Source organism: Molothrus aeneus, chromosome 6 (assembly GCF_037042795.1).
Source record: "Molothrus aeneus isolate 106 chromosome 6, BPBGC_Maene_1.0, whole genome shotgun sequence".
Taxonomy (NCBI): Eukaryota; Metazoa; Chordata; class Aves; order Passeriformes; family Icteridae; genus Molothrus; species Molothrus aeneus.
The window spans coordinates 23,823,795-23,838,748 of NC_089651.1; the positions used below are offsets into that span (position 1 = coordinate 23,823,795).

A 14,954-nucleotide genomic window follows, 5' to 3' on the forward strand; every position below is an offset into this window, starting at 1 on the left:
AGAAGAAAATACTCCACTTTGATGGGAAAAAAACAGAGTATTAAGGCAATGCTAAAGAAAGGCAATTGGTATTTCTTTTCAACTGGATCTAGGTCTACTGAGCCTGTACAGTCAGCATCTGGCATACTGTGCCATATGGGTATGGCCAGTTCATTACAGCCAAAGTATGGGTCACCCAAAAGGACCCTTTTGAACACAGGGCCAGATGCAATCTGCACATCAAATCCCGCAGCATCAATTGTCTAAACACATTGCTGGAGAAACACTGTTCTGTCTCATGTAAAAGACTTCAGGGAGCTGTGTGGGAGGCTGACCTAGAAGAACATAGGATCTTGCAAGACTTCCCTGCCACTCAGACCAGTTCTGTTCACTGTGGCAAAATCAAACATGTAGAGCAGCTTGAATTAATTATCTCAAAGAAGAAAGACCGGGGCTAAGAGGGTCCCCAGGAGAAAAACCAGTATTTAAAACAAAACCCTTTGAAGATGTCAAAGTGCTTCTGATTTATTTATTACATTCCAGAAGCCTCCTCTCCTCCTGTCTAAAGAAGCAGTAGCTTCAGTTCTTAATTCTCACTAATAAGCATGTTACTGAGATTGTCAGTGGCCACATCAAGGAAATGGCTTTGAAGCTGGCAGGCAGAGCATCTTCATCTCTCAGGCAAAACTGCTCAGCCACTGGCATTTCCAACCACTATTTAAGCACTGGAAATGCAATTGGCCACATCACTGATGAGCTGCACTCCCTCCTTTGAAATGATGGTTTGTCTCCCTGATACCCTCAAAGCACCGAAGCTTTCTTCTCAAAGATGAGGGAAAACAACAGTGGAGAGTGGTTTTACATATTTGTTATGCAGAGAGACAATATTACATCACCTTCCTAACAAGCAACTCATTTCACTTGTTAAATCTAAAACTCTGGTCAATGGCATTGCTCTGCAGCACCAAGTTCCAGTCTCTTACTTAGAGGAGAGCATGAGAAAGTCTGCAGAAGTATGAGAATTTGCTGGACAGTTTTTGCTATTAAAGACAGCAAGGAGCCTCTGAGGAAGCCTGTAGAGCACATATGTGACAGAGGAGCATCTAAATAGAAGCAGGTGCACTCTGGTGCTGGGTTACTGACTCTGCTTGGCCCAGGGCTTTGCACGCCGGAAATGTTGAGAAGTCTTTAAATCCAATACAATCATTTATGAGGAGATTGACTGCAGCTGGCAATTCCACCACATAGCCAGCTGACTAAGCACTCACGGAAGTTGAGAGAGCATCATATGCAACATATCTGCACCTCTTCCTTGAAATATCTGGTAAGGAGAAAAACCTAGCTATGGACTGTAACACAGACAGCAGGACCAAAATTGAGGGCAAAATCTGAAAGTATGAGCTGCAACTCAAAAGAGATCCTCAGGTATCTCATATTTCAAGGGATTTTTTTTTTCTTGTCCAAATTAGAATTCAAATCCTGAGGCCACAGATGTATTAAAAAAGTTAGTGGTTGGCACTCAGTGAATAACGAAAATCAAGGAGGAACTTTGGAAAGGACTGAAGAAAAATGCCTACACTTGAGGCATTCTGGTAGAGGGTACAGTGGTTTTTCAGGGGTCAAGTGGGTTTGGTTGGCAGGAAAGCCTTACTATTGTGCCAATTGAGAAACTTTATGGTCTCCTGATTGTGGTTAAAATCTCAGAAATCCAGACTAGACAGGATGTTCCCAGGATGAACTCTAGACCAGGCAAGTTGAAAGCACTTTTACCATTTTCTGCTACCATTAAAGACACTATTTGTCTTAAAGCCAGGCTGGCTCAAATGAGTTTTCAGAGACTTGGTTTATTTACTGACACATGGAGGCAAAAATAAGCAAAACATGCAAACATAAAAAACAGTCTGCACTCTTAGGCAATCTTTTAATAATATGAGTACTGAACTGCAAGCCCCAGTTCCATTAGTACTGATCACTGCAACATGAGCTCACACGCCAAATAAAACAGCATAGGAGCTGTGAACTACTGGGCTGTCACTACTCAAATGTGGGCAGTGAGTTTCTTGTGTTTCCCTTACAATAGAAAAATCAGTGCTCAGGTACAGATCTTAAAATCATGACAATAAACCAGAAAAAAATTCCTTTATTTTCTGTCCTGCAATTTCAAGATTCAGAAAGCCAAAGGTGTCTCTGAAGATCAAAGGTATCTCTGTGGGTTAAAGTCTTTAATCTGCTAATGGCTATAACCATTTGAAAAAAAAAAATCCAAGAAATCTCAGAGACACAGATATCCGAGTTCATTTTTTGGATATGGCTTCTGCACCAGGAACAGGAAAATAGAGCTCTCTGATGTTACGTGAATAAAACCTATATTGCTGTAGCCTCCATTCTAATGTTCTGACATATCCTGATCTTAGTCCTATTGTTTGTTATCAGAGCACAGCAACAGCTCCTGCATGAGTGGACTGCACCGTGCTGGGAGAGCATCTCAGTCGCGCAGCACTCAGGCTACAGCTATGACTGCCCTCTCCACAGCACTATCAATGCAGGTCCTGCCTGTATCACTGAATGTTCTGGCGACTCCGGCTGCTACTTTATTTAATTCTTTTCAGAAGAAAATTAGCAACAATTGGGGTGTGCAGACTGAAGAAGGAACAATGTCTCCAGGTTTGCATGTGACACTGGTGTTTTGCAAAGACTAGGTCAACTGGTGCTGTAATAAAGTCTGTAGAGCTCACCCTTCTAACAGGCAGAGACCATGGAGGACAATGGGAAGCGTAGACCAGAAAAAGGACAAGAGCAACAGTTGTAAGCAAAGAGAAAAATGGTTTAGAAATATGACAAGTTTTATTAAAATTGTTCAATTAGATTAGCTTGTTACAGAGCTAGCAATGAGCAAGTAAATCTCTAGCCAGCCAAAAGCAGGAGTAAGGTCACCCCCACCTGAGCCTGTGTGCCTCTAACAGAGATCTCATATCTCTCCAACACCTGCTCCCAAAGCCAGCTTGTCCATCTCTACAACACATGCACAACAGTGCAGCAGGCCCCTGAATGGGGCCTCTAGTTTACAGCAGCCTTGTGGACTGAATTCCTTGACGCAAACATCACAACATGTGTAGATATGCTGAAGTCTCCTTCATTGCATGCACCATCACAAATTCCTGCTCAGTTCAGCTGGAGCCCTATGAAATACACACCAGCACATGGGACTGGTGCTTGTGTACCTCCATGAAAGGAAGCAGCAGACATATCTCTGCTACAGGGTTAGTGTTCTTTCTTAGTCTGGCACTGGGCGACAAGCAACTGAACAGATGTGTGTACCTTATTACATTTTCCATATCAGATAGTTAATAATCAGCTGCCCGGGCTGGACTGGAATCAGCAAGCACCATCAGTAAAATACTCCATATCACATTATCAATGCCCTGAGCCAGCTATCTGCTTTTTGCCTTGTCTAGATTAAAATAAAATTTCAAACAGAGTAGCCGCCTTGTTCTTACCAAACATACTTTAAAACACTGGCAATCTTTCAGAGGTTAGTGTGTTTAAATGTTATCAACCATAGAAGCTGGGGCAAGGGGGAACACATTTTAGAATGGTAAACAGTATTTGAAATAGAGTTTAAAAAACATGTCAGTTAAAAACATATTGGCTAACATTCTTTTATCTGCATCTCATCTCAACACAGAGCCAACAGCAGCATTCTGCATTGATATTTCAGCCTTTGTATATCTTAAATATATACTCTTTCACATTGTTAGAGAAACACCCTGTTCTTAACCTCAAAAGACGGTGTCTCTTTTCCCCAAAACCTTAAAAGCTGAAGGTTCCTGTCCCTACCTTTACTCACAGGTCTAGTTCCTAAGTCCATGCATGTAGGATTAATCTTGCCTTTAAAGAGAGATGAGGACCCACCTTGCTGCTTTCTGAGTGAGCTCCATTGGGAAGTCAGGGCAGAGCAACTGCAGCAGGCAGTGGTATTCCTGTGCTGTCAGCAAATCTGCAGGAAAAGAGAGGTGAGAACATTGTAAGACTTTTATAGACTGTTCCCTCCCCTTGCTGCCTCTCTAGGAAAAAAGCCTCATATTCCCTTTACTCCCCATTTAAGCAGTCTGAGTACTAAAGACAGTATAACTGTTCCCTAGACTTTCAGAGCTGAACTCTTTAGATGGAGATCCAGCACCATCTGAAAGAGGCCTGATGAAGGGAAAATCCTATTGTACAGGCTCCTGCAGAGAAACTGGTAACAGGTAGTGAGTGATTCAGTGTGAAAAACGGGTAACCAAAACAGGGCAGTTTCAAGTGAGAACACAGTTTGGTTTTACTTGAATATAACCATGTGGAAAAAGGAATAATTTCAAAGTTGCTTAAATTTGCTGAAATTCACTGGCATGGTGACATTCCCCACAATACACTTGAAAATCATCCACAGAACATCTGGCAGCAGTAACAAAGGCAAACAAGGTTTTTTGGTTGTGTGTGGAAGGCTACAGAGTATAAACCACAGACGTTATTACTTTGGCATTCAGTAAGGCAGCTGGATGGTCTCTTTTGGAATAATGTGTACAAATCTGGTCACTGTATTATAGGAAGCACAGAACAAAGATCCAAAACACACAAGAAAACCAGTCAAATGATTCATGTTTTAGAGAGCAGCTTTGTGAAAGACTGGTCAAGAAGGAACTCTGTGGCTCAGCAGAAGGAGTCTAAAAGAGGTGACTCTTGGGGAAGCTTAGGGATCCCAAGGGAATGGAAACATCCTGATGTCAAAAAGCCCTACATGATTGTATGTTCACAGTCCAAAAGGCTGTGGACTGGAGCTAAGAAGAAGACTAGCTGAACAGCAGCAATTTTGCAGTACTTCTATATACAGAATAATGCAAAGTATGGAAGAAAGAGCCAGAGGGGGAAGTAGAGCCAAGCAGTAGTCAGGGAGGGGATCTCAAGGGCACTGACAGCAGGACTGAGGTACAGAGCATACGTTCTTTTGCCACAAACACGTTTGTGACAGTGTTCACAGGGGTTTTCAGGATGAGGGAAGAGACGTAGATCTGACTCCATATTTCAGAAGGCTTGATTTATTATTTTATGATATATATATTACATTATAACTATAGTAAAAAGAATAGAAGGAAGAGTTTCATCTCAGAAGGCTAGCTAAGCTAAGAATAGAATAGAAAAGAATGATAACAAAGGCACCTGGCTCGGACAGAGAGAGAGAGCCAGCTCTGCTGTGACTGGTCACTAAATCCAAACATCCACACGAGACCAATCACGGATCCACCTGTTGCATTCCACAGCAGCAGATAACCATTGTTTACATTTTGTTCCTGGAGCCTCTCAGCTTCTCAGGAAGAAAAAATCCTAAGAAAGGATTTTCATAAAAAGATGTCTGCGACACACGTTAGTCTTCATTAGACTCTTATCCAAATAATTAACCTTGTTTCAGATGAGAGCCACAACTTAGAATCACAGAATCAGCAAGGTCCAACCATTAACCAACACTGCCAAGTCCACCATTGAACCACACCCTAAGCATCACATCTACATGTTTTTTGAACATTTCCAAGGATGGTGATTCCATCACTTCCCTGGGAGGGAAGGGGGGTAGGGGGAAGCATTCCAATGCTTGACCACACTTTCAGGGAAGAAATTTTTCCTAATATCCAATCTAAACTTTCCCTGGTGCAACTGGAGACCATTTTCTCTAACCTTGTAACTTGGAGGGAGAGACTGATCCCTATTTCTCTACAACCTCTTTTCAGGTGAATGTAGAGAGCAGTACGGTTTCCCCTGAGCCTCCTTTTCTCCAGGCTAAACAACACCAGCTCCCTCAGCTATTTCTCCTAAAATCTGTGCTCCAGACCCTTCACCAGCCCCACTGCCCTTCTCTGGACACATGCCAGCACCTCAATGTCTTTCTTGCAGTGAGGAGCCCAAAACTGGACGCAGGGTTCAAGCTGTGGCCTCACCACTGCTGAGTACAGGGGAACAATCACTGCCCTGGTCCTGCTGGCCACACTACTGCTGATACAGGCCAGGATGTCATTGGCCTTCTTGGCCACCTGGGCTGCTATTCAGAAAGACCTCAACAGGTGGAAGAGATGGGAAGAGAGGAACCAACTGAAATTTAACAAAGGCAAGTGCAGGGTCCTGCACCTGGGAAAGAAGAACCCCATGCACCAGCACAGGCTGAGGGCTGACCTGCTGGAAAGCAACTCTGTGATGAAGGACCTAGGGATCCTGATGGACAACAAGCTGTCCCTGAGCCAGCAGTGCCCCTGTGGCCAAGAAGGCCAATGGTATCCTGGGGTGTACTAGGAAGAGCACTGCCAGCAGGTCCAGGGAGGTGATCCTGCCCCTCTACTTAGCCCTGGTGAGGCCACATGGGAAGCACTGTGTCCAGTTCTGAGATCCTCAAGACAAGAGAGACGTGGAGCTCCTGCAGCAGGTCCAGTGGAGGGTTATAAGGGTTATTAAGGGTCTGCAGAATCTCTCTTACAAGCACAGGCTGAGTGACTTGGGCCTGCTCACCTTGAGAAGAGACAAGTGAGAGGGGACCTCATCAATATCTGTCAGTATCTGAAGGGAGAGTGTCAAGAGGATGGAGCCAGGCTCTTTTTGATGGTGCCAAGCAGTAGGACAAGAAGCAACAGGCAGAAACAGATGCACAGGAATTTCCACATGGATATGTGGAAGAACTTCTTTATTGGGGGAGTGACCATGCACTAGGTTGTCCAACAAGGTTGTGGAGTCTCTCTCACTGGAGATACTCAAGAACCGTCTGGATGCAATCCTGTGTCATGTGCTCTAGATGAACTTGCTTGAGCAGGAAGGTTGGACCAAATGACCCACTGTGGTCAGTGACCATTCTGTGATTCTGTGATTTTCCACAGGCCCAGCACAGGAAGCAGGTTACCAGGAAAACAGAGAACATCGGGCAAATAAAAGCTCTTGTTGAAACAGACCCTTTCTCATAAGACAACAGGACAGTATGGACCTCTTACTCTTCAAGGAATTCTAAATCTAGCTTTGAATAATGATGGACAATAAATTTCTGATCTTTGCTAAAAAGTCTAGATGTTGGTCTGAAGGAATCACACCAACTGGAAACTTTATGCAATACTCAATTTCTATTTTTGTTTGCTTAAATTAAAATTCCTATTTATGTATCCTAACGCCTCTTGCTTGTTATTATTTTTTCTTTCATTTGTCAACAGATCATTATAATAACCCCTTCTTCATACTGTATCTTATTCAATCTACTTAACAGATAACTACATTTATCTTACTGTATCTTATTCAATCTACTTAACAGATAACTACATTTATCTTACCCTCTACTTCTTTCACCACTTAGCCCAGTTATATCTGTTCCTTTTCTTTGATCCCTTTTAGACTTCCACAGAGTGGTGTCCAGCAGTATACAAAGCATCCTTCCCACATTCAGAACAGACAGGCTCTAGAAGGATATTCTGCCTGCTTTAATCAGCTACGGCCCTTTTCAATAATTTTGGTTTTTAGTCTCTTTTCTCCCTGAAGGTAAAGGAGTTTGAGGTTGTGGTTTCGGGGTTTTTTTTAAGAATGAGGTTTCCAAAGAAAGTTGCACTTTTTTCTCAGTCCCTGTCTGATTGAGAGACAAAAGCAGCTTGAGAAGATAACTAGGCCCTAAGAGAGCATTAGTTGTGAGGCATAAAAAGAGATTTCTCACTTGGCAGAAATAACATAGTTCAAAAGCTTGTAATAATTCAGGCTTTTTCTTCTCTGTCTTCTTACCAAATCACAGCATTATCCTTTCACCTCCACCATAAAACAACAAAACAATATAGAATAAAAGCAGAAGTCTGATCAGAAAGAATTTGGGAAAGGGTGGCAGAGATCCACCACAAACCAGCATGATAGAGAATGAAGTTTGTTGTCAATAAAGGTGGAATTAATTACAGTTTCAATCTTTGGGCAAATGGTCCATTTAGACTAGAAACTGCCCATAAAGTTGAAGTGGTGCAGAGAAGTTCCTGCTCTAAAGAAACACTTTGTTTCTAAAGCCTGGGGAAGTGGCACCAAATTATTCAGTGAAGCACACAGGCAGACTTATTTAGGCTATAACACAACTCAGCCTGTAGTCACCCCAGGCGCCTGACCAACAAATCATACCAATTTTTCAGGCTATAGTTGGGTACCTTTTATACAGGAAGTGGGATCACCACAGACCTTAGGAGGTGTCTTCAGTTTACTCTGATCACAGTTTCCTATGCCCTACAGCAAGGTCAGTGAAGACCATGCAGAAAAATTACATTTGCCCATGTACCACATTGTTTGCCAAGAGCTGCTGGGAATAAACAAGGGCAGTTTTGGTGCATGACCACGTTGCTCCTTCCTGTCTCCAGGCCACAGCTGAGTAAATAGAGCTCAATGTTGCATGATGAAGAAAGAAAGAAAAGAAGGAAGGTACCAGTCAGAATGAGTGAAAACTAGAATCCACAACTGCCACTTTGGTTGCTACCACAAATTACTGCATCTCAAGTTCCAGTAACAAATGAAGCAAATCATGGAGTGTTTAAATCTGACCCCACAGCACAGGGCAGTGAGATACACACACACTACCATGCCCCTGCAGTGGAACAAACTTGCTCATAACCATATGCTTAAGGATGGAGATTGCAGTCTCCATGTTAATCATGTTCATTTACAGCTGAACTAACACTTCACTCTTCTACTAAAAAAGAGCTAATAACAAATTCCAAAGTCAATTTAAACAACAGCTCACTAAGAAGGAGCTTAACAGGAAGTACTTTGACAGGTCAGCATAATTTTTGCTCTACTAGACTTCACATTCTTGACTAGCTTGTACTGGTACTGAGACCATGCCACCAGCAAAATCCTAACACTTTCCTAAAGACTGGATTTCCTGTGAGTAGTTTATTGTCTTTTAGTGCCTGAGGCAGACTGTTTCTCACGTTTCAGAGATACAGAGGAGAAAGAATTTTGTCCATGTGGTACAGTCTAAGAAGGTACCATTTTCTGGATAAAAATGGCCTACCTTGAGAAACATGGAGGCAGCTGCTTTGTACTTTCCTGGCTTTTAAAGCACATATTAAAGCTGTTTCTGGTTTGTATGTGGCTAACAGATGGCACACAACCTCACTCACACCTGGAGTGATGCAAACTCCAGGAATACTAAATGATGTGTTAATGCTGCTGTCAGTGTTGTGTGTGAGTGTAGACACACCTGAATTATCTTAAAATCAGTTATCTTCCATAGTGACAGCAACCTAGACATAGAAGCCTGCAGCTCAGTGAAGGCTGTAAAATCTACCCAGGAAGCCAATAAATATTTAGGACTTAGCCTGAATTGCAGTCATTGCTGCTGTGTCTAGGCTGCTTTTAACACAAAAAGTAGCTATCTACAACGTTGTCACAACATTGTGACAGCTATAAAAATGCCCAAAGCAGTAGGAGAATACTTACTGCAGCTGGTGTATGAAATCTGCCCCAAAAAGTCACATTATTAGCTTCCCAGAAACACAAGGATTGCCTTGATGAATATACATTAAAGTTCCCTATTCCCATAATTTTTATGTAAAACCAGTATCCAAGCAGACTGGAGCCCTGAGCAATGTAGCTGTCCCCTTTGAATTATGGTAGGACACACAATTTCCACAGGTTGTTTTTCTACCACAGTCATGAAGTCATTCAAGAGTCATAAAGGCATAGAGCTGTAAATCAGTCTCCTGCAAATATAACAGAGAACAGCCTATTTTATTTTTTTTTAAGAGTTGGAAGAGTATTTGCTGGCCTTTAGTTTTTTAGTGTTTCTGGTTTAAGTACTAAATATTTAGGATTCTCCCTATATCCATGAAGGATTGTAACATTGTAGAAAACAACAAAAAACCCCAAAGCCCCCCAAAATAAAAGTCTACGTGTTCTCATGCTGTCTACAGGAACTACAATTTTACAAAAAAGTGAACATAAACATGAGCATTGATAGTACTGCAACTTCACAAGTATCATCTGGCTAGTAGGCTAAACCCTGCATGTGCCTTTTTCACATGGCCTATGGCCTAATTTCCTCCATACATCTACTGCTAATAACAATCAAAAAGCCAAGAATTCTAGGGAAATTAATCCATGGATAAGACTGAGTATATTCATGTAAGACATGTACAGCAAGATTAATTTTGCTCTTGAAGTGTACAGACAGCTTCTACAATCATTAAATCATAGTCCAAGGAGTGTAGGAGAATCAGAAGAAAATTAAGAGAGATTCACTTCTTACTTTTAAGCAATAGGAAAATGCTCTAAAAGCCAAAGATTAATGCCAGGTTAGATAAAAAAACAATTTATTCTTTTTAAAGGAAGATTTTCTAGTGAATAGTTTAAAGAAGATAATGGTAAAATCTAATGGTAAAATGGTATCATGGATCAACATACGAATCTGTTCTTTACATGGAGTCTTCAGCATAAGTGGCTTTTAATACTGTGGCTTTGTACCAAGGTCTGGCATATATTATTTGTATATTTTATACATTTCATAAATTACTAGCATGTATTTTCTTATTTTAACAACTGGATGCATTCACTCTGTCTTCCTGATGATGAAGTTCAACATGCACCTAAGCCAAACTAAACTTTTACTCCTGCTGAAAGGGACAGGCCCATTCCTCTTTCTCCTTTCCCATCACTTGCTGGTGGCCACATGGCTCTGAACCACCCCTCATACCAGCTCTGCCACTCAGCACACCTCTTGCTGAGAAAACTCAACTTTTCCCCTGGGCTAGTGAATTGCATTGGCTCTCAGATATATGTGATGAAAGCTCATGCAAAGCAAGCTGTGGAAGAGCACAGCCAGGTGCAGGGAAGAGGGAAGGAGGTGAATAAGGACAGCAGATTCATTCCTCCTCAGCAGAGAAAAACTGTTAGATAGGCTTAAGTAGTTCCCTGCTTAAGACATTTTAATCCTTAAAGTCCAAGATGTGTGCAAGGCAATGTCCTAAGATTAGAGATCCTCCTAATCAAAAGCAGATTCAGCTTTACCTGCTGTACTTGCACCCTGCCTGCTGTGATGGTTTGTGAACACTCTGGTATCAGACACATTTAAGATAGAACTTCTGGCATCCTTACTAAACATGCAGGCAGATGAATTCAGGTTACTCACAAACCTATTCTTTCCACTGATACTGTTTAGGTCCTCCCATAATGGGGTCCCAGGACACCCTCAGGAAAGGACCCAGAAGCCTTTGTGTCTGACATGACATGACAGCAGAAACAGACAGGGTAACTGAAGAATGCAGAATAACTACAGTTTGGCTCAGATAGAAAGGTACCTTCAGCAACTGTCTGCACCCTGGACTGCCTCTCCTAACCACTGAGAATACAAGGAAAATCCTGCCAGACATAAGGGAAGGGAGCTGCTGCAGGTGAGCAGTCTTCACAAACAAGATGTTTTGCACCCTACAAAAGGCACATGACTGCAAAAAGCAGACTTAGGTGACCCCTGTTGACAACAGATAAAAACAGCCAGTTTATGATGTGAAAAAACAAAGAGTGAAAGAGATTTATGAGATTTGCCTGGAACAATCTGTCTGACTCAGGACGAATATAGTGGAGAGCTAAGCAGACTGACTAAAAAGATTTGTTGGGGGACTGTTGCAAGAGAGAACAAGGAGAGAGGATTAGCATTGTGACTGAGCAGAAAGCCAGTTTTTAAGTACTTGGGTAAGAAGGAAAAGATTCAGCTGCAGCTGATATGAAGAATTAAGTAATTTGTTCTGGAGGTAGCCTGGACAGTTCATATGAACTGAGAAATGGGTCCATTATGGGCAAAGCTTGTAGCATCCTACTTTGAGCAAGCTAAAAGTTTTTAAAAGAGTTAAATCTTCTCTATGGTGTGATTTTTTTCCTGCACTTTGATCTTGAGCCCTTTTATCAATAAACCACTCGCCAGATTAACAAAAACAGAAAATGAATTTATACAGAACTGCTCCAATTCTATCCCCAGAATCCAGATTCTTTCTGTTTATACAAATGTTAATCATCCCCTAGTCTCTTTCACATGCCCCATAATTACCCTTTAGTATGAAGTGTTTCATGTGGCAGCATTACTTCAGCTTTGAGTGAACGCTGCTCAGGGCACCATGAGCTGTGCCAAAGGTACAGTCCAAGGCTATCATTTGGCGTGCTTATGTGGCTAACATGGCACATCCATAAACTGAAAAATTCAAACTTTCATTAGAAACACGGAGAAAGTTTTCAGCTCTCATGGTTGTAGAAAAAACATTCCAATACTCAAAGAGTTTAACTGATACAGTGTGGTATTCCTGAACCCACAGAAAATCTGAAACATGACTAAAGTTTGATCTTTTCCCCTAAGGAACCTAAACACTATACCTAATGCAACACTAAAGACAATGTCAACTCTTTAATTTCTTATTTTAAGTCTAGAGTGGGACTTTGAATGTAGTTTGGGCTTAAAGAATTCAGAGTTCCTAAAGTGCAAGAACAGCAAACAATAAGAAAGGAGAAGCAGCCACAACTTCTGGCAGTATTTCCAGAAGCAGAAAAAGAAGATAGAAGATGACAAACAAAAGAGTCTGGTTTAAATTTTCCAGTACATAGTTGAATACAGGAACCAGATGGTGACTTAAATGGACACCCAATTTTCTCTATGCAATGTTCTTTAACATTTACAAAGATAAATCCATGCATATTCCAAAGCACATATAATCCTAAAGATATGCTCAGCTCATTGAGTATGATCTCTAAGGACATTTAGCTTTCTATAAAGGACACAGGCCTAGTTTTGTGGACTACAGTATGAGAATGTATCATGTTTCAGAGGCATAGCAAACCCAGACCAAAATAACGCAAGACAGATAAATGGCTTTTAAGACAGATAAACTAGAAAACTAGAAATAAGGTACCATTTCAGAGTGAAATTAATTTATAACTGAAATGTCATAACATTAGACATTTTTTGTATGTGTCCAATATGAAATTATTTTTTCCTTTCACTCTAAGGTTACTAAAGACATAACCAGCTGATCTCCCCAGCTATAGGTGATTTAGCCTGCTTTTATCTTGTTCAACAGCTGACTTTTCCTCACTTTGAGAGGTTTTCAGTCACTTGTGTAGAAAATAATCAATCCAATGCCAGAGCTAACTGGTCTTTTAAACAATAAGAAGAAAACACTCCTGTTGAAGTTCTGGCCATCTGGGGGGCAGACTGCTCAACGACTTGAAACAGGACGCACAGCACTCTTAATAGTGAAGTACAGGAATGCTGGCAACACTTTACTGAAGGAGACCATCAACGTTTCCCCAAGCTCCCAAACAGCAGCAGTAATCTTTAGACAAGATGTGGATCAGCCCCTACTCAAGAAAACAAGTTGTCATTAAGCTTAAGATCTTCAAAACAACTGAAGAATTCATGGTTACACATCACGAGATGGGCAGAGTAAATGGGCAGGTGGTATGCAGCTGTATTTCAGTCAATGCAGGACCTTACATATCCTCCCTCGGATATGTACTAGGACTAGTGACAATATGGCCAGTCTTCAATTAGTGTTTGGTATTTCCTTTCTGCTTTGGGAGCCCCAAAAAATACAATTAGCTGGCAGACAGCTTATCTGTGTCATGCACACAGGGTCAGGGAGCAGAGGAAAGCTATAACAGTGACCTAAAAGAAAGAGGAGGTGGAGGATAAGGAGGACACAATGAACTGTGGAAATGCTGAAGATTGCTGTAGTAATGTAAGATCCAAGATTTCCTTGATTTCCAGTTTCTTTCTTGACAATTTTTCCAGGAAACATCAGTGAAAAGTTCCAATGAATCCAGTTCTGATAGAATCAGGTATTTTCAAATACGTGTTCATATGGCACAAGGTGGCCTGGAAAAGCATGAGGTGCAACAGTCAACAATTTTTTCATAACAATGAATAAAACAGGAATGTTTTGGACTTTCCTCTTTTAGTGACTTCTTTGGAAGAAGCATTCAAAGTACAGTGCAGCTGCTACAAGCACCCAATGGAAGAGACACAAATAATTTCAGCATAATTCGTATTATGACTAGGGATAGCCTTGTGTGTCTTTCTTACCCTGCCCAACATCAACTCTTAACTAATCCACTGCAAGGTTTTGAACAGTTAACTGCACCTTTACTAAGAGCTGTCATCACAGCAGGCACTCTGATACTGCTTCTCTGAAACTCATCCATCACGAGCCCAGCCATGAAGGAGACAAGTTCAGGCACGCGAAGAATGGAGAATTCCACATGCCACCAAAGGTGACACTAGTATGCAATTACACAAAGCAGTCAACTCACTGTGGTTGAAACTCAAGAAGCTGGTTGTGACCCACAAAGCACTGAAGGATCTAGAACATCTTTCTCTGTGTACTTTTGTTCACCTGGAACCATTTGACTACCTGACATAAACATGCATCTTCCAAGAACTGAAAGCCACCAGCAGGCCTGGCCATTCTTTGACTTTACTGCATAGTATATTTACTAGAGGTTTACACACAGTATAATCCCAAGTACCCAGACTGTGGGCTAGTTTTCTCCAATTTTCTTTCAGAAGTTATAGTGCCTAAAACAAGTCTGAAAGGAAAGGGCATTGTTTTTAGGAGCCTCCAAATCAACAGTTAAAGTCTCTATTCATAAAAATAAATATGGTATCTGGACCTGTGCTTGGGCAGTGTTGTTCAGTCATGTAAAATGCTCTTAAACACACCAATATTGAGTCTCTTTTATAAGTGTGAAAACTTAAAAAGAAAATGAACCTCAAACAAAGCAAATCTATAAGACAACTGGCTGGAGAAAGGTAATCTGGTTAATGACAAGACTGAAGAAGTCATCATTAGTTATTTAGAAGGAAATGCAGTGGAGCATGTAAGCTTCACAGAGAATGCTTGGAGCCCATTACAATATCAATGAGCTAGATTAATGATTGTAAATGACCACCACTACAGAACTGGTCTGAA

General features: G+C 41.3%; 1 protein-coding gene across 1 annotated transcript in view; it reads right to left on the reverse strand.

Annotated features, from left to right (window-relative positions):
* CSTPP1 (centriolar satellite-associated tubulin polyglutamylase complex regulator 1) overlaps positions 1 to 14,954 on the reverse strand; it is a 79,729-nt gene that overhangs the window by 10,631 nt on the left and 54,144 nt on the right. The window contains exon 4 of the mRNA XM_066553062.1: positions 3,892 to 3,976. Coding sequence (XP_066409159.1) covers positions 3,892 to 3,976 — 85 coding nt within the window. The remainder of the gene's footprint in view (positions 1 to 3,891; positions 3,977 to 14,954) is intronic.